This window comes from Furipterus horrens, unplaced genomic scaffold (assembly GCF_987537825.1).
Source record: "Furipterus horrens unplaced genomic scaffold, mFurHor1.1.pri manual_scaffold_11, whole genome shotgun sequence".
Classification (NCBI taxonomy): domain Eukaryota; kingdom Metazoa; phylum Chordata; class Mammalia; order Chiroptera; family Furipteridae; genus Furipterus; species Furipterus horrens.
In genome coordinates, this window is record NW_028327181.1 from 98380991 (window position 1) to 98399924 (window position 18934).

Genomic DNA, 18934 nt, shown 5'->3' on the forward strand with positions numbered 1-18934 from the left:
CTGTGGCAGAAGGAGGAGGCGAGTCATGGGGGGGCAGGAGGGGGGTGGTCCCTGTGACATTGGCAGGCCCCTCCCATGGGTGATGGGCATCTGAAATCCTACATTATTCATTTTTGGAGGTTAAGCACTGTCCCCTGTTAATGAGGTCGCCCATAGTCAATAAATGCCTTCGTACAAATCAGTGGATAGTGTCCTTTCTAATGTAGTCACTGCGTTACAACGGGTTATAAGAGAGGCAGCGGAGGAGACAGACCTTGAGCCCAGGGTGCCACCTGTGGAGGCCAGGCCCTACTGAGCGCCCCGTGGGAGGCCCCGCTCCCCAAGGTGCCTGGGTAGGGCCGACAGCTGGGCTTGCTCAGTGAGAATGTTCTGTCTCTGTGGCTAGACTGGCCTGCCTAACAGACCTCGTCAGACCAGGAGTGGGGTACAAAGTCAGTGACAGGCTGGGTCTTGGGGAAGAAGCCAGGCAGGGGACAGAGGTGGCCTCGAATAGAGAGGCAAGGGGAGGGCCAGCTTAGCACTGACACAGCCCAGATCAGTGGCTGTGAACTTGGTGTTGACGTTGGGGTTTTAAGAAACAACCAACAGGCGTGCTTTTGCCGCGTGTTGGAGACTCCGTGGCTGGGAGGGGGCCCCCTTCTTTTCCTTGCCCACTTCTCCTCCTCTTCCTTTCTCTCCCACTCCTTTACTCTTGTGATGGCTACACCTCACTTTTACTTCCTCGCTAATGCTACATTTTGAGGCTAAGCCTAACGTTTCCTGTATAGCTGACGGGATAGTGTGAGGCAAATCCGTCCATCCTTTTCTAGTCTAGGCCTTTCTTAATCGCCAGGACAGCGAGGGGCGGGACGAGGTGGCTGCAGCCGTGAGCTTTCGTGTCCCCTGTCGGCACCCTGGTGGTGAATGAAACGTCTGACCTTCATTCTCCTCCCGGAGAGAAAACATACGTTGTCTCGGCCTCTGAGGACGTTTCTCATTCTGCCCCTGTGGTCCTTAGTGCCGGGGTTGGCGGGGGGCGAGGGGCCTCCCTGCCCGTCCCTCAGCCGGCCTGCCCTTGAGCTGCTTTCTGTCTGCTCTCCAGGTGGACGGGGTCAGCTACCTCCTCCAGGAGATCTATGGGATTGAGAACAAGTACAACACGCAAGATTCCAAGGCAAGTTCTGCCCGAAGTCCTGATGGCGCCCTTCCCAAGCGGCAGAGAGAGAGAGAGAGAGAGAGAGAACTCTCTGAGGGAGCCAGGGTCGAGGCCTGTCGGCAGCAAGCTCTCGAGCCGGGGTGGCCCTGGGAGGGTCTTTTCCGGCCCCTCATTTCGGATGAGTGTACTTAAATCACTTGGGGGAATGCACATCGCAGGCCGGTTTGGGGTAGTTCTCTGCAGAGCCCCGTGACCCCTGTTTGCTGGCAGTGCTTTCTGGATACTGAGCCTTGAACCCTCTTCTTCCCTGGGTGGTCTCCTTGGCCTCTCAGCCCCCGACGGTCAGAGAGGGCCGGACCGGAGCCTCGTAGGAGGAGCTTGGGATGACAGGGCCCAGAATTAGGGGGGCTGAGTCTGCGAACGCACTCGGTAAACCTCACTGAAGGTGCGTGAGATGGCCTCGCTGCTCGTCTCCGTTCCTCACGCAGCTGCCTGGCTCAGAAAGCTGTGTCTTCTGCCGTTGGCTCAGCTCCTGTCTCCCCGGCCAGGTGGCTGAGGACGAAGTGAGTGACAACAGTGCCGAGTGTGTGGTGTGTCTCTCAGACGTCCGGGACACCTTGATTCTGCCCTGCCGCCACCTCTGCCTGTGCAACACCTGCGCTGACACCCTGCGCTACCAGGCCAACAACTGCCCCATCTGCCGGCTGCGTAAGCCCCCGCGGGCCGGCCCGCCCGCCGGTGGGAGGAGGGGTCGCCATCTCTGTCTGGCTCCTGCCCCCAGCCGTCCTGATCCTCCCCATCCTTCTTCACAGCCTTCCGGGCTCTGCTGCAGATCCGAGCCATGAGGAAAAAACTGGGTCCCTTGTCCCCAACCAGCTTTAACCCCATCATCTCCTCCCAGACATCCGACTCAGAAGAGCACTCGGTAAGCTGGGCTCAGAACAACAACCCCTGCCAAGCCAGCACTGCCCCCTCCTCGCCGGCACTTCTCCCCTTTGGTCCCCCCTTCCACCGCTTTGCAGCAGGTAATTAAACCTGGCGGCCGCGGGAGCAGTTAGCGAGCTGGCCAACTCTGCGGCCCCCACGCAGACACAAGGGCTGGCTGTTTCCGATTGGAATATGGTTTGCTGTCTCTCTGAACCCCGCAGGAGGACCTGCTTTTCTTTGTCCCGGTTCATGGCTTCATGGGCTGGGAGCTGAGCCGTTGGGAGTGGAAAGCGGGGTGTTGGGGTGAAGGCGCGGAGCTGTGCCGTCACAGCCCAGCGGATACCGGCTTTCTTGACGCTCACACGGTGGTGGAAGAGATTTCTCGTCCAGGAAGCAGTAGCGGGATAGTTAGCTATTTGGGGAGGAAAAACCAGTTTAGCGCTTAACTCCTTACCAGATAACCAGTTCCTCGTGGAGTAACTAGTGAACTGTGTTACAAACAAAGCCGCCAGGCAAAACATAAAAAACTCAGATGAATTATCAGTGACTCTTTGGTGGACTTTGGAAGGGAGAGGCTCTCTAAGCTTAAAAGAGAAAAAAAAAAAAAAAACTGTGCAGGTTTTACCACCTAAAAATTTTAAAACCTCAGATGTGTAAAAGATGACCAAAATTAAAGCGGTAAACCACCAACCATTTAAAGAAAAAAAATACATTCGCAACATTTCCATGGGAGGAGAGGCTCGTGGCTCTGCTGTCGCTCCTGGGAATAAAACGGCAGGTAACTGCTCAAAGGAGACAGAAGAATTCTCAGAAGAGGAACGTAGCAGGTTAACGGTCATTTTTTTAAGTCAAACCCATTAAAAATCAACAATATGCAAATGCAAATGAGTGACCGTTTTTTACCTTTCAAATCTGAAAACCTTTTTAAGGTTTTCTGTCCTGCCTTTGGGAGTGTAACTAGAAGGATTGTTGGAACACACAGACTAGCTGCATACCTCAGGGGCCCTAAACACGCTGCTCCCTGGTCCTCTAAGCTCCAAGACTTTAATACCAAGAAAATAACCTGGAAAAAAGAGATTTACGCACACGGACGTTCCTCAGAATGTTCACAGTCCGAAAGGTCAGGCGCAACTAAAGCCCAGCACCAGCGGGACCATTGGGGACTCTCAGTGCCTTTAAAAAGGGGACGTGTGTGAAGGAGGGTATTTCTGTTCCATGAAATGAGCAGGATATAAAACTGTCACTGACAGACAGACTGGAACTGTGTACACAGCACAGAGGGGAAAATTGGAAAAAAGACACAGAATGTTAATAAAGTTACTATTTTGGGTGATTTGATTATTGATGGGTTTTCCCCTCCTTTCTACTTTTATGTAGTTTCCAAATCCCCTGTAACAAATGTGTATTTCTATTATGATAAAAAGCAAACTCTACTCGGAAGAAGGTCATGTAAAAGCAGAATCTAGGAATATGAGGCCCTCTGACCTGCCATCTTTCTTTGGCCTCTAGTACAGAAGCGTTTTTTTGGTAGACACCCCGCCCCCCCAGGCCAGATGTGAAAAAAGACATTTTTCCAGTGCAGAGTAAGAAACACTCTGTTCTGTAGAACGAAGCGCATTTACTGTTTCAACCTGTCCGACCCCCCAGTCCTCAGAGAACATCCCGCCGGGTTACGAAGTGGTGTCTCTCCTGGAGGCCCTCAACGGGCCCCTCACGCCCTCCCCAGTGGCACCCCCACTCCACGCGCTTGGAGACGGCCACCTGTCAGGAATGCTGCCCGCGTATGGCAGCGAGGGCCACCTGCCGCCGGTCAGGACGCTGTCCCCGCTCGACCGCCTGTCTGACGGCAGCAGCCAGGCACTGAAGCTCCAAAGGAGTCTGTCCAAGTGAGTAGCCGGCACCCAGCAGAGGGGGCCGGCGTCCTTGGTGGGGTGCTCCCAATGGTCCCTTGCCTCCCTGGGGCCAGCCCCATCCTGGGCGCCCGGGGACCTGGGGTGGCTTACCCCATTCCTTGGGGGGTGGGGGTCAGATGGCACACAGGGACTCGGGAGGACCCTGACAGAGGAGTCTGTAGCGCATCCTGCTGGGGGTGGGTGGGTTAGGGGCTCCCTTCAGTCTGAAGAGGAAAGCAGTCTCGGGCTCTGCATATTTTAAGCGTTTGAATCCCCTCGAGCCTTCTGTGGTGGAGTAAGGGAAGGCGTTTTGTAGACAGAGTATGAAAACACTAACTGTCACTGGTTTTTCCCAAGTTCAGACGCCAGTTCAGGGAGGAGCGGAAGAGGAATAGGCAGCTATTTGGGGAGGAGAGACCAGGCATTCCGGCTCCCAGGGGAGGCCTCCGGGCGCTCCAGTTCCTCCCCGCCCTCACCGTCCCCGTCCCCCTCCCCCGTGCCTGGCATGGCCGTGGGCTCAGCCGTCGTCCCCTCGGCTCTCACAGGTCCGTGTCCCAGAACTCCTCCGTGCTGCGTGAGGAGGAGGACGAGCGTTCCTGCAGCGAATCCGAGACGCGCCTGTCCCCGCGGCCAGGGGCGGCCCAGCAGCCTGAAGAGGTAACGGTGTGGCACGGCTGTCCGGTGTCGGACTCCGGCACCAGCCTCCTCAGGGCCCCCTGCGCCATCCCCTCACCAGACACATCTGAGCCCTCCGAGACCGCGGCCAGGGCTGTGTTCGATCCACTCACTTGTGGTGGAGCGTGTGCTGCTTGCCTGTCACTGCTCTGCACGCTGAGGACATGGTAGCAGCGAGGGGCCCGCAGAAGCCCCTGCCTCCCGGCACTCCCATTCTTGATAGTGGGCTGGGGGTGGGGACAAAAGGCAGTAAGTAGAAAGTGCCTGTCGATGGCACTGTGGGTCACTGTGGCAGATAAGAGAGAGGGACTCTCGAGGCCAGAGGTGGGGCTGCTATCTTTAAAAAGTAGCCTCTGAACAGAGACCGAAGTCCACGAGCTCTGTGGACGTCTGGGAAAAGAGGGCTCTGGGCACAGGCCCGGCGGGTGGAAAAGCCCAGAGGCCGGGGAGGGGGGAGGCGGGGAGGGGTGAGCTCCCTGCACAGACTTCAGCTAACGTGGGTTCATTATAGCCCCCCCCCCGGCAAGGCAGGGAGCTCGGGGCTCTGGAGCACAGAGAGATGACACAGAGGTTCCCGTCCTTAGGGACACACAGTCCAGCAGGGACAGGACGTGTACACAGATAACAGCACCGTGCATGGCGCACAGCTGTTGCTCAGTTACGTGCTGAATGAATGAATGAATGAATGAATGAATTGAACCACAGGAAACACGCGTGCCCCACACAGGGACAAGAAGGTGCTGTGGCAGGGGCCAAGTGGAGGAAACCAGGAGAAAGGGCGTGGGGGGCGGCCATGGAGCCGGATCTCAGGATGCTTAGAGGTGAAGGCAGAAGCGAGCGAAGCTTCGGGGCTGGGGGGCGGGGACCCAGGCTCTGCGCAGCTCAGTGGTTCCGCAGGAGCCTCCTCTCCTGAAGGCCACCTGCCGGGGGCGTGGGCCTGGGCTGGGGGCAGGCCGGCTGGGCCGGGGGCATCCTAGGAGCCCAGGCGGGAGGGAGTGCCGCGTCTGAGGTCAGAAAAGAATGGGTTCTGCAGCTAGAACCCGTAAGGCGTGGCAGCTGCTGGCCCAGGTGGGTGGCACGGGCCGGACGGGGGAAGGGTGGTGGTGTGCCTGGCCCGCTGAGCTGGAACTAACCCGACATCCGCGTGGAGGTGCCTGGTCAGCAGGGAGGCCTCTGCCGCTTTTGTGTGCTTTTCCTTCTGAAGAAGAGCTGTTGATAATCCCAGGGAAACCTGGGGTGTCCCCATGTCACAGCTGCTGGGTGACCTGTGTCACCTGAGCCGCAGGCTTTGTGTGGGCCCAGCAGACGCTGTGCCTTGGGCAGGCAGCGCTGACTGAAGCCGGCACCTCCCCGGGGAGACGGCCATGCGGGTCGGGGCTGCACAGGAGTGAGGACGAAAGAGACACCGCCTGCCTCTGCGTGTCACGGACGTTGTGGCCGTGGGAACCTCGGCCCCTCCCAGTGTCCCCTTTCCTCCCCTCTCCCCACGTCCCGTGCCCTTTCACTGTCCCCAACGGTGTTTGACTTGCACCCCCCCCCCGCCCCGTTGCCCCCAGGAATGTGGTGTCACTCCAGACAGCGAGAACCTGACCTTGTCGTCATCAGGGGGCATCGACCAGTCGTCCTGCACAGGGACGCCTCTCTCTTCCACGATCTCCTCCCCAGAAGGTACACGAGGGAGCAAGGAGGGGCCTCGTGTTCCCCCCCATCCCCATCCCCAACGCGCCTGCGTTTCCCCGGAGCAGACCTGGGGGCAGCCAGCTACCGCCTGACAAAGAGGGAAGGGGGCTTGCTCTCCTGGGATGGGGGGCCGTCTTGAGCTGAGTTGAGGGACAAGCAGCCCTCTGGTCCCAGAAGTTGAGTTCTGAGCTCTCAGTGCAAAGGAGCAGAGCCGTGGAAAGCCTTAAATCTGAAACCCTTTTAGGTGAGGGCCAGGCCAGGCCACCGTGGCCCTCGCTGCGTGGTGCGGGCGGGAGCGCCGCTCCTCCCCGGTGCTCTGAGCCCGTGCCTGACCTCCGTCTCCTCCCTTCCCCTCCTGTCTCCAAAGACCCTGCCAGCAGCAGTCTGGCCCAGTCGGTCATGTCCATGGTGTCCTCCCAGAGCCAGCACTCCCAGATCAGCACCGACACGGTCTCCTCCATGTCCGGCTCCTACATGGCCCCCGGCACGGGCACGGAAGACGAGGGAGAGGCGTTCCCTTCCCCGCTGGCTGCCAGCAGGGCCGCCTCGGAGGAAGGAGAGGTGAGGGAGGGGTGCAGGGACATCTGCGGAGCCCCCACGGTGCTGAAGGCTTGGAAGGGGAGCCAGGAAATGGGGAGCGTATAGCCCGAGGTGCCCCCTCAGGCCTGACTGCTTGGCACACCGGGTCCTGAGGGCATGGGCGGGTTTGCTGCCAGGCCAGCGGGGCTTCCGGAGAGCCACATGTGTGTCTCCCTTTGGTCAATCCTCTGCAGGCGATGCCAGCGGCGTCCCCAGACAGCAACTTTGTCGGACTCGCTGAGGAGCAGGACGCAGAGGTAACACCCACAGGGGCGGTGGCGCTGGCTGGGGAAGCAGATGGGATGGGGGCTCTTCCAGAACAGTCCTGCCCCAGTGGCATCTGGTCGTGTGTGGCGTGGAGAGACAGCAGCCCCACGCTCGGGTCGGGGGAGCATCTGGGCAGCAGAGGGCGCTGGTGTCTGTGCCGGGGGCCCACCACACCCGGGGCCCTGGCGCTCTGTTTGTCCCTCGTCAAGTAGCGGCTGGTGACGCAGGACGGCTGTGCTGCAGGCGCTTCCTGGCACTGGGGGCCACAAAGACCCGAGCAGCCCGGTGTCTGCTTGCCCCCCCCCCATACCTTCTGTGGGGGGAGACAGCCTTGACTGAGGCGTGCGGGAGGGCCGGGAGACACCCAGCGCACAGGGAAGGCTCTGGAATGGTTTCTTTTTTTCCTCTAGAACTCCTTCTTAGCCACATGTTCTCAAAGGGGTGTCTGGGGCGCGTTTGCAACCCTCTGGGGTTTCTGGAAGTCTGAAGGTCTCCTTGTTTGCTTCCCCGCTGGCTTTTTATCGCCGCCTTAGAAAACAGTACACGCTAAGCGATGACCCAGGGTAGCGCTGACATTTCTAGCACGCGTGCAAAACGCACCCGGGGCCTGGCCCCTACAGGCCTCACGGGCCCCACCCAGCCAAACCCGCCTCCGCCCGGCGCCCACAGTTCGATACCGTCAGGATGGTTCGTTCAGCCTCCAGCCCGTGAACAGACAGTTGCCTCTTTTCTTTCTTTTTTTAAATTTATTTATTTATTTTCAGAGAGAGGGGAAAGGAGGGAGAAAGAGGGAGAGAAACATCCATGTGTGAGAGCTACAACAATCAGCTGCCTCCCGCACGCTCCAAACCAGGGACCTGGCCCGCAACCCAGGCCTGTGCCCTGACTGGGGATCGAACCGGCGACCTTTTGGTTCGCAGGCTGACCCTCAACCCACTGAGTCACACCTGCCAGGACCCTTTTCTTTTTAAAATTTTTATAACCACTTATTTGAGCCAAACAGAGGACACCCCTGGAAACAAGATTTCATCAGGCTGAGAAAAATGCTCCTGCGGTCGATCCTCAACCAGCCAGGCTCAGACCCGCCTTGCTCCAGGGTCAGCTGCGCTCTCGACCTGCCCTTGGGCGGATGTGCGCGGAGGGCCGGCGGGAGCGCCCTGTGGGTTTTCGGCCGCGGGTGGTCGGTGCCCCAACGCCGGCCCCGTTCCGGGGTCCGCCGCCCTCATTTCCTGCGCCTTTCTTCTGTTGCAGGGAAATGACGTCACGGAGGAAGAGGATGGCTCGCCCACCCAGGAAGATGGTAAAAGACCTGGTCTTCTGCTCCCTCTTACTACACTCTCTCCTGGGGGTTCCTTCAAGGGTGCCAGAGGGGGCACTAGCGGGAGGTGGTGCCACCCCTCCGCGCTGTGCCACTGGGGAAGGGTCGTCTTCTTGGTGGAACAGCAAAGCCAGCAGGGTGCCCGAGCACTGCCGTGGCCCCCCTCCGAGCTCGTCTGCGCCCAGGCCCAGGCTGTCCGGGGAGGGTGCACCGAAGACACCTACAGTTCTCCGTTTACAGGGGGTGGGCCCTGAAGCTTCTCGGGCCACCCCGGTCGCCTGCCTTCCTGCCAGCTGTTCAGCCCCGTCCCCCGGCGCTGCTGTAGCGGCCCCCAAGTTTAGCAACAGAGGAGGGACTGCTGGACTGCTGGTTGTGTTTTGCTTTAGCCCAGAAAGTAGCTGACATTCCGTAGCGGGGACCTTAGGAGCCAGCGGCACAGGGAAGGTGGGGCAGAGACACGTGTTCTGTACTGTGACAAGGATGGTGTCGGAGGAGTAAGTCAGGCCTCCCTTACAGCTTCCGTTGGGAGAATGTGGTTTCCCGTGCGGCTAGAAGGGGCGGGACGATCTGCAGAGCAAGGGAGCAGGAAGAAGGGGGCGGGCTGGGGCTGTCCCCCCGGGGATGGAATACGGCGTGTTCCAGGACCCCGCGGCTCTGGGGTGCCTCCTGCAGAAAGGCACCACCAAAGCAGACCCGGACCGGGGACCCGGCCAGGACGCGGATGCCATCCTAGTTGCTTCTGCTTTAGCGCTGGCCGTTGCTTGGGAGTTCAGGGGTGTGCATGCGGACTTGGCCGCTCTCGCCTGGCCAAGTCGCCCTGAAGGAGGGGACGGCCACCATGGCTGTGACTCCGCCAGCCGAGGTGGGCTGGGCGCTTCACCGACCGGGTCGATGTCACCAGTGCTCGAGGCTCCCTTTGTGACTGTCCCCTCACAGAACATTGGCTTCTGACCCGGGCAAGGCCACAGGTGTTTCCCACCTGACACTCCACAGCCCACCCAGTGGGTTTATGTTTCTTCCTCTCCCGTTCACCAAGAAAACAAAGAGGGAGCTTGAAAAAAGTAACTTCTAAAAGTTTCCCCTTCCCTCGCCTATGTCTGTAGGTTTCAGGTCAGTCCCTTAAAACATACTCAACAAAGTAAATTTCCTAATTCTCCTAAGAAGAGAAATCATAACGTTGTGAATGTGGTGATTCTGACTTGATCTGCAGAATTATGCTCCCTGAGGCTCCCGTAGTTCTGGTGTGTAGCATTTGCAGAGCCCGACGGTGACAGGTGCACCCCGCAGCACCGGCAGACGCAGGCAGGAGCGGGGCGGCTTCCCCAGCGGGTCCCCAGCCTGTCCCAGCCTCCAGCAGAGCTCCGCTTCGGTCACGTTCCCTGGGGAGCCCACGACCCCGTGAGCAGCACCCCCGGGGGTCTGACTTGCTGTGGAACAACGGCCACAGCAGGGTGGCTCGAGAACACACATGTGCCCACACAGTGGGATTCCTATTATTGTCCACTCTTTACCCACCTGATTATTGTCTTCTTTTTTTTTAAACACATGATTTGATTTCTTTTTGTCTCCATCCTTAAGACTTTTATTTTAAGGACAGCAAAGCAGAGAAAAACCCAGCCAGCCCGTCTAACTGCATTAACTCCGTTACAGGCCAGAGGACATGCGCATTTCTAGGTATGGAGTGTGACAATAACAATGACTTTGACATCGCAAGCGTGAAAGCACTGGACAATAAGCTGTGCTCTGAGGTCTGCTTACCCGGTGAGTGGCCGTCTGCTGAACATGAACTTGGTGGGCGACGCTCCCCTGCTCACGCCCCTGCCCTCACCCTGGGACACCCGTCTCCTGGCCTGCTGCTCCCGCAGAAGCCACGGGCTGTGCTGAGGTGCTGGCAGCCCCCTTGCTGAAAGGAAGTGCGGAGCCTCGGGACAGCCCCAGAGCTCCGGGCCCTGAGGGAGACTATGAGGACAAGAAGAAGGGAGAGCTCTTCCTGTCCTTCCAGTCGGGCCGACCAGCCCCTCCTTCAGATCGTGGCCATTCCCGTGGCGTGGCGACCCCTTGGCGGGTGGCCTGGCCTTGCCTTTGTCAACAGGCAGTCTGAGGCAGGCACACCCCCCTGGGGTGGAGAGAGAGCCTGAGCGCTTGGAAAGGGCCTCCGCAGCTCCTCAGAAGGAACGTGTGTCATTGGCTCAGGGAGGAACTTGACTGGGGGTTACCAGTTGCCTTGTACTTGTTAGCTCTGGAACCCAAAGGAGAGGTCAGGGGCCGACGGGGACCGTGCTCCCTGGAGCCCTCGCTTTGAATGTCACCAGGGCTGTCAGTGTGCCCCTTATTCCTTCTCACAGCACTAAGCTGAATCCAGGCTCATTCCCCACAGAGGAGCCACATCAGTCAGCCGCTGAGCACGGCCCTCCTTCGGCCGATGCGCTCACGCCAGGGCTCCGCCGGCCACTGCTCCAAAGCCACGTCTTGCCCAAGTGGACCCGGTCACACTTGCCCTCTCGGGGTCATGGCAGACGCGGTCCCCCACGTGTTTGTAATCTCTCCAATGCCCCTGAAACAAAGACGCCCGTCAGCCTCAGAGCAGCCCCGTCACACCGTGGGTCCAGTGCTTTACTCGTTCAGCGACGTGGGCGCGGCGTTGGAGCCACACCGCCTGCTGTGGTTGCCACGCTCCATCCGCCTGGGAAAGGCGCGGGTCCTCCCACACCCGGGCGGCCGGCCTCGCGAGCCGCTTGCTCCAGCCTTTCGGAGGGCCCTTGGGTCACCGTCTGTTTGGCGCTGACCCAGTCCGGTCTGGACTTCACTCCCTGCCTCCTGCTCCCGACCTCGCTTCTGTCTGTCCGTTTGTTTTCCACGTCTTTTTGCCAAGTGTAAATCTGTGTGTCTGATTTGTTTCTTTTTCAGTTCATTTCCGTTACCTAGACTCCGTGTGAAAGTTCATGTTCGCTCTGTGGCCACACTGCCCCCACCCCGGCTCTGCCGCGCCCGCCCCCGCGCTTGCCGGGCCTGCGCGCGCCCGAGAGGCTCTTGCTTAGGGTCCCATTCCTAACCGCCAAGGGCCCGTGCTCCGGGTACTCAGATTTTCCAAGAAAAAGGTATTTGTGAGGGTCCATGAGTCCCTGAGCCAGAAAAATGAGGGTGCTTCTGGGCAAGGGCAAAGGGAAGGACTGGCTTTGGCCGAGGAGGACCCCTCCGCCCTCCGCCCGCCCTATGCCTGTGGCAGCCCCACCGCCCATCTGCCTGCTGGGCTTCGGGGGAGAACTTGGGTGCTGCCTCCCTGGAGGGGCTCCCCCACACACCCCCATTTTTTGGCAGCCGGAGCTGCTGGGAGTTGTTTCAGCCCACTGAGCCGGTGGGAACCCCTTCCTCCTCTTCCTGACTCCCGCCGCCAGCCTGCTGGTTGATACTTATTCCACTCTCGGGGGTTGCGGAGGGGTGTGAGACCTGGCCGGAAGCAGGAACCCGGGGGTCCTTGTGGGGATCTGGGAAGGGAGCCAGCCGACCTGAGATTAAACTGGGCTCACAACTGAGGCCAGACACGATCCAAGCGCCTGTGACAGCCGTCGGGATAGGGGCTCGGGGGCGAGCGCTGAAGGCACCCCGCCGTCCCCTCCCCGGAGGCCTCCAGGGCCCCTGCAGAAGAGGAGAGCTCACCTGCTCTCTAGGGTCGAATGTTCTCCGGTTCTCCTGTGAGCATCGTAGCAAAGTGCTGGGTAATGCTCTGGAAGTAGGTCCCGTGGAAGGAACAGACCTCTTCTCCCTGAGCCATAAGGTCCAACTTCCATCCTGAGACACCTGCAGGCCAGCTGGGCTCCTCTCGGCCTGCCTGTGGCCTCAGTTCAGCTTCCCAGGCCCTTGGTCTCCGCTTGACCAAGAGGAGGGAGGGCCAGTGAAAAGCGGAGCCTGGGGAGCGTCCCTCCTCGCCTGTCCACATCTCCTGCCCCATGCTCATGGGGCTCATCGGGGGGGGGGGGAGACCCAGCGGTGGCGAGGACCTTGCGGGTCCCCATGGTCTCCATTCTCTTCAGAGTTACGCTGGGAGGGCACCTGTGTCTTTCCAGCCCCTCTTCCTCTAAGAAGGTTCTGAGTGTTCTTGGGCCCCCAAACCAAGGGCGTGGGGGTGTGTTCTGAGATTGCTCTGAAAGGTTCTCAAAGGGAGGCAATCTGAATGGACAGGTACGGGCAGGGAGCAGATCAGAATCTTGAGACCATACAAAGCAAGTTGTGGTTTCAGGGGAGTCAATGGACTGTCACACAAGACAGTGGCCAGGGCCCGAGTGGTGCTCCTGTGGAAAGCCTCTGCAGGGGGGTGCGCGCTGGTGGATAGGAGCAAGGATAACGCAGGTTTAGTCGTGGAAATACAAATAGTTTTTAATGACTGCACTGAGCATCAGTGAGTCTCTCTACTGAAATCTAGAAGTACTGTGGGTTCCTGAAGTTCACGGGGACTAAGCTGCTCTTGGGAAAGTCGGCCCTTCCGAGGCACGAATGGAACATCCGGCTGGCTTTCCTTCCCTGGAGAGAAACTACCAGAGAGTTGAACTGTCACAGCCCTTAAACTTGGCCACAGGAAAGTGGGGGCGCAGGACGGCCCTAAATGTGCTCCCAAAATCCGCCTCTAGAGGTCTCTTCACTCTCCCATTTCTGGATCCCCCGAGATGGGGATGGAATGGAAAGCACCTTTATCTGTCTGCCTCCAAGGGTTTTAAATCTCCAAGCCCCGGCTTCTGGCTGAAGGGGCGGGAGGGAAGTTCTCCCAGCATCCTGGGGCCCCTTCCTGTGGCCAGGGGAGCAGAGCGCAAAGCCGAGTTTCGCTGAGGGCGTCAGCCTGCTTTGGAGGGGCAAGGACAGGGCGCGTAGGTTTCAGAGACCAGGGAGAACAGACGTCAGAGCTGGGGCTTGAGGCTGCCCCAGGAGCGACTGGTGGCAGCCTGGCTAAGGGTTCTAGGATGGCGTGTTCTGCCGCCGGGGCTCGCGCGGACTCGGAGCGGGCCGCCCGCCGTCCGCGGGCTCCTGGTGAGCTGGTGGCGGCGGAGTTCTGTTTTGTGCATGTGTGTGTGCCTTCTCTCCTGTTTACCATGTGCTTTTGGTCTCTCCCACCGAACAGCCGCAGCTCCGGAGTCCTGCCCCATAAACATTGAGGACTAGGTATGAGATCTACCCGATTACATAAGTGAGCACACACGCCTGTGCCGGCGGGGTTCCCAACGGGGTCTGGTCACACGGAGCGTGCCACCCTCAGAGGGAGAGAGCGCCGCTGACCACGTCCCAGACTCCAGCGCCCCCGGGGGCCAGAGGTTCCCCAGTCCTATGGGGGGGCGGGAGATACCGAAGACTTTCCTGTTCTACTCGCTTCTCTTCCCCTGGGGTCCATCTCCTCAGACTGTTATTAGAGCCTTAGAGGGATTATCCCACTGGGACACTTCTGGGAAATGAGCAGTTTATACCCTTAATCCTAGCGTGCCTGCCATTAGGCCCCACACATTTGTGAGCGTGAACGCAGCGAGCCTCAGGCCCACCCTCCAGAGCTGCCAGCCCTGCCAGGATGAGCTGCCGGCCTCGCGGAGGCACTCAGGGCAGTGTGAGAAGGCAGGTGGCCGTGGGGGCTGCTGGGGGGCCCTCTGAACCCCCGGGGCGTCCTCCGGCGGGGCAGCAGGGCAGGGTGTGGGGGAGGCCTTCCCTGACCGCTGCCGGAGTCAGGCCTTCATCCCAAGTGTGTGGGCAGCTGCGGCCCGCCTTTCCTCTCCAGGATGGAGCTGATGGAGTGATGGATGGAGCAAGGCTGTGGGCTGGGAGGGCAAGTAAGGGGCGGGGGGGGCAGGGGAGCGGGAGAGATGAGGACAGCCTGAACAAAGCCTGAGGTGCCAGCCCTTTCTGCCACTCGGTGTCCCGCTCGTCACTCTCCTGTGTGTCCTCATTCAGCCCTCACGGCAGACCTGCGAGTTAGTCTGGAAAGTGCCCTGCCCAGGCCATACAGTCAGTAAAGCCAGGACCTGGGAGTGGGGCCCCGCTGTTCTGACGACAGGTCGGACGTCCTAGGAAGTGAAGGAATGGCGAGGCGGCGGCCTGGATGCAGAGCAGGGAGGAAAGAGAAGAGCAGGACGGGTTCCGGCACAGCGTCCGGACTGGGGGAAGGGGAGAGGGTTAGTGGGCGACACCCGGGGGCCCCATGGTTCTCAGCCTAGTGTCTGCTGGGGTCGATGGCACCCGCAGAGAGCTCACCTCAGTGGGCTGCACGGGTCAGAAAGAGACGAAGAGCAGCAGGTGTGGGGGACGATGGGGTGCTGCAGCCATGGCACTGCCCCGCCATGTCCCCGGCACCCTGCTGGGTAGCCGGTCCCTTCCTGCCCTGACCTGGCTCGGCAGCAAACTCTGGGCCCAAAGGACACACGCTTCTCCCTCCACTCCACTCCTCCCTGCCCTGAGGAAAAGCCCAGCCGGACTCAGCTGCTTCCTCCTGGTCCGACCGTAACATACGGACCAACTCCGGGACAAACGACATGCAGAAGCGGGTCCTGGGGCAAGCCCACAAAACAAGAAACACCTGCGTGGGCCTCTGTCAGGGGGCCGCAGTGGCCGTGACCGTATGTGGCCCAGTGGGGCCAGAGCAGCCCCTGCGCCTGGCGGCACCCTCTTCTGCTGTTCTCCCACGCTGTGGCCCGCACAGGAGTTTCAGGCGACACGCACGTCTCGGTCAGCTTCCATGCCGAGCTCCTGGGCTGCCCTGCTGGCCAAAGGTCTGGCTGTGACCTTCCTTTCTCTCCTCCAGGTACCTGGCAGGCTGATGACAACGTGGTCAATTGTCGGAACAGACAGCGCCGGCGCCTGTCATCCAGCAGCCTGGAGGACGCCGAGAACGGGCCCTGCGTGTGGGGTCCTCTGGCTGTCTGAGAGCCCTGCCCCCGTACCAGAGCTCCCTCCTGTCCCCAGGTTCCGTCCTGGCCTCACCGGACCAATGGCCTCCTGGGCATCCTCAGCAGGTTACATGGAGACTTATACCCACATGGAAGCCAGCTTTGAGGTCTGCCTGCTCCTTCTCCCACCTCGTCTCCTTCCGTAACCAGGATCCCTCCCCTCTCGGAATGGACTGGAAGCCACCCTCCTCCCTGCGGGCTGAAACCGTCTGATGAACTGTGGCTCCTGAGACCCTTTGCGGAGACTCTGAAACATTCCCACTGGGCCGTGATCTGCAGGAGGAGCCAAGGCCCATGTGCTGGCTGTTTGCTGAGCACCCCTTTTCTCCTTGGGGGTAGACGGAGAGCCCTGGAGTCTTCCTGGCTTCGTAACGGGCATCCAGCTGGCATTTTCTGGTTTCTGGGACATCACAACCAACCTGGAACCTCCCGCTTGGGGTGGGGTTGGGACTGACTCCAGGGAGGAGGGAAAGCCGCATGGCACTCTAAGTGACAGTTTCCCACAAGGACAGGAGAAATGGTGGCAACCGAAAGGATGGATGAGAAAACAGGTCTTGCTTCTGGCAGGCGAGCTAGTCTCCGTGCCTGGTGTGTCTGCTTAGGAAGGAGGCCTTGAATTGGAGAATCCCCCCACTCCTTAACTGATCACCCTCAGGGGGTATCTTAGGATGGGGTGCGTTGGTAAAGGCCTGGGACTGCATCCTCAGGCAGCGTTTCAGAAAACACGTTTTTGACCACCCCTGTGTGCCGGGCCCCGCACGAGGGGCTGTTCCGTCACGGGCGCCGTCAGGTGGTACACTCATCCCGATCGTCCCCGTCTCCACCCCTTGCTGTTGGTAGTTGAAGAAATAGGCTGTGAGAGGGGTGGACCAATCCTCCCACTGGAACCCCGGAGCCCCAAAGGAGGTGAGAGAGAGCACTGAGCTGGGGCTCCCCACCCCCCGTGCCCCCCTGCCTTCCCATGCTCCCGAGCCTGGTAGGAGAAGGGGGGTATGGCCTCCCATAGGTTCGTGTGGGATTTGGAGACACTGTTCCTGTCTTGTGCCCGCCCCACCTCAGCCCAGTGTAAGGCACATAAACAGGCACCTGTCATAGCAAGGCCACAGCAGCCCCTATGCTGTTGGCTGTTTCTCTCCTCTGAACACTGGCATCATGGGTGTCACATAGCCTTCTGGTGGCTGCTTTGTCGATTGGCTTTTGGACACGGTGGTTCTTTAGTGGAGCGCAGGATCGGGCAGCAAAGGTGGGAAAAACAATTTAGGCTGTCCCCATCCTGGCGGCTTGTCTTAGTATTTGGAACTGTCACTCAAGAAGAGCGTCCCAGGGCCCTTTCCAAGGCCTCAAAGAGAGCCCCATCCCCAGAGGAACCTTTGCACCTGCTACGTGGCTGCTTTGCACCGCCAGGCGGCTGGGGACCCTCGCACGGCCTAGTGGTTGTGGCTCATGTTCTGCCCGGGTCAAGGGGGAGGCCAGTTCTTCTGACGTGTGACGTGAGCCATGCCGGAATGGAAGCTTCTCTCTTGAGTTCCCGTGTCCACCCTCTCTTGGCTCCTGCAATGGACGCTGCCGGTTCAGGCCCCACTTCATCTCCTTCTTTCCTCCAGTGTTCTTTCAGCCCCTTTCACATTTAAAAGCTGAGCAATAACCCCACTCCCTGATTTTCTTGAAATTTGAGCCCCAGAAACGTCAGGGAAGGGGAGCTTCCCTCGGCCTAGAGGAGTGGTGCGCAGACCCTCCTCCTCTCCCCGCAGGTAGTATTCACAGTGTGGTGTTACCTGAGATGAAGGAGATGCCGGTAAACAGTAGCCACAGCGGCCAGGCACCGTAAGAAGAAGCCATTATCTCCCCCCTTTCTGGGGGGTCTGTGTCCTCTCCCAGGAAGATTCTTCTAGGCCTTGGTTCCATAACCAAGACATCTGTGTTACAGAATGGCCCTTCAGTCCTTGTTTTTCAGACACTTCCTATCCTTCCTCCTACCCCCACCCCTCTGTTCTCATCTAGATCTTTGGCAAACAGAAAATCCCATCCAAAGAGGCTGGTCCTCAGCCTGATCAGGGACCGGGGCAGCTGCCAATGCTACTGCCCATCCATCATCTGGGCACTGTCTTGTAAGCGGTTGGCCCAGGAGAGCGGGCGGGGCCCGGCTTCTCACGCGCGGGGGCCCAGACTAACTGGAGGCCTGTGGCCCCTTCCTGACACACTCAGGTCTGTGCTCTCCCATGGCCCCTGGGTGGTGTGGGAATCCTTGCCTCCCCGCAGAGACATTTTCCCTTCTCCTTCGCAGGCCCATCCCCCCAAATTCATCCCCATGCTGAGCATCTCCTGGGCACAGACCCCCACACCTGAAGCCATCTCACCTGAGAGTGTCCTGTCCGCCTGATGGTGGCACGCTTGTTGCTCACTTTGCTTCGGGGTCTGCACACCTGGTGTGTGCCAGTGTGTACCCCTCTCACTCCCTGGGGTGACACTCACGGGCACACTACAGTGGGGACATCCAGGATGCACTATTTATGGATTGCTGCATGATTCTTAAAACTGAATAAAACTGTTCACAGGGAAGGAGAGCAGCTGACTGCAGTTGGCTTGTCTGTGAGAGTTCCTGTCTGACTTTCTCCGGCACCTTTAATGCCTTTACTCGAGAGGATGTGGACGCCGGAGGAGTGGTAGAGGCCAGGGCAGGAGTCGATGTGCCCCGCTGCCTGCCCTGCACAGGCTTCCTGCCCCAGCCCTCCAGCAGCCCTCGGCCCCACCCTTGCCCTTAAACCGGAGAACCTCCAACACTGCAGCTCCTCAATAATTGAGCAGGAAAGCTGGTGACAGGAGGGAGGCCAGGGGAAGGGAGGAGGAAGGGCCACAGTCCCCGTGTCCTTCCACCCTTAGTCCCTGTCACTTCAAGGTTGGTGAAATTAATGGGGCAAATGACCCCTCTGGGAGAACTTGGCGGGTCCGTGGCTTTTCTGAGTTTAGCGGGCCGGCTCTGCTTCCTGAGCTCTCTGGAGAGGTGGGAGACACTTCCGCAGAAGGCTCTGGAATGTCAGGGGCGGGGAGGCAGCCGCTTACCGGGAAACTGGATTACCCTACCCGCCTTGGTGTGCCTGCGATCGGTGCGGCCATGGCTGCGGACCTGAGCGGCAGGTGGCATCGGAGAGTCAGACCTGCTCGCGGGCACCAAAGCCGACACTCAGGATGGGAGAGGGAGAGGCCGCAGAGCGGGACGCAGTGCCACTCGCAGCCCAGGGGAGAGGACATGAGACCCCGCTCTCAGCCCTGCGCGCGCCCGGGGCTGCGTCCCAGGACCCGTCGAGGCCTCGGAGCAGCGGGGATGGGGAAGCGGGCAGGGCGGGAGTACGGTTCCTGGGGCGAACGGCCGTGCTGGGGGGCCGAGCCTCAGCGGGAGCGCCGAGCCGCGCGCTTCTCCGAGCCCTGAGCGCGGCCGTCGGGCGGGAATGCAGGAGCCCGGCCGCGGTGGCGGGCAGGGGGCTGGATGGCGCGGGACAGGGACGCAAAAGGAGGGAGTTTGAAGAGAATTACCCCCGGAGTGAGT

The 18934-nt window shown here is 59.9% G+C and overlaps 1 protein-coding gene across 4 annotated transcripts in view; it reads left to right on the forward strand.

Moving 5' to 3' along the window:
- The window catches only part of RNF157 (ring finger protein 157), a 59393-nt gene extending 41415 nt beyond the window's left edge, over positions 1 to 17978 (forward strand). The window contains exons 9-20 of one of the 4 annotated variants that reach the window (XM_090257897.1): positions 1082 to 1153; positions 1684 to 1843; positions 1948 to 2060; positions 3710 to 3948; positions 4500 to 4611; positions 6186 to 6297; positions 6677 to 6870; positions 7083 to 7145; positions 8407 to 8455; positions 10124 to 10234; positions 13584 to 13624; positions 15246 to 15308. In XM_090257897.1, coding sequence (XP_090114023.1) covers positions 1082 to 1153; positions 1684 to 1843; positions 1948 to 2060; positions 3710 to 3948; positions 4500 to 4611; positions 6186 to 6297; positions 6677 to 6870; positions 7083 to 7145; positions 8407 to 8455; positions 10124 to 10234; positions 13584 to 13624 — 1266 coding nt within the window. In that variant the 3' untranslated portion in view covers positions 15246 to 15308. Of the gene's footprint in view, positions 1 to 1081; positions 1154 to 1683; positions 1844 to 1947; positions 2061 to 3709; positions 3949 to 4499; positions 4612 to 6185; positions 6298 to 6676; positions 6871 to 7082; positions 7146 to 8406; positions 8456 to 10123; positions 10235 to 13583; positions 13625 to 15245 lie in introns of all 4 variants that reach the window. The other 3 variants (XM_090257896.1, XM_090257899.1, XM_090257898.1) reach the window with 3 other exon arrangements.
- The last annotated feature ends 956 nt before the right edge of the window (positions 17979 to 18934 follow it).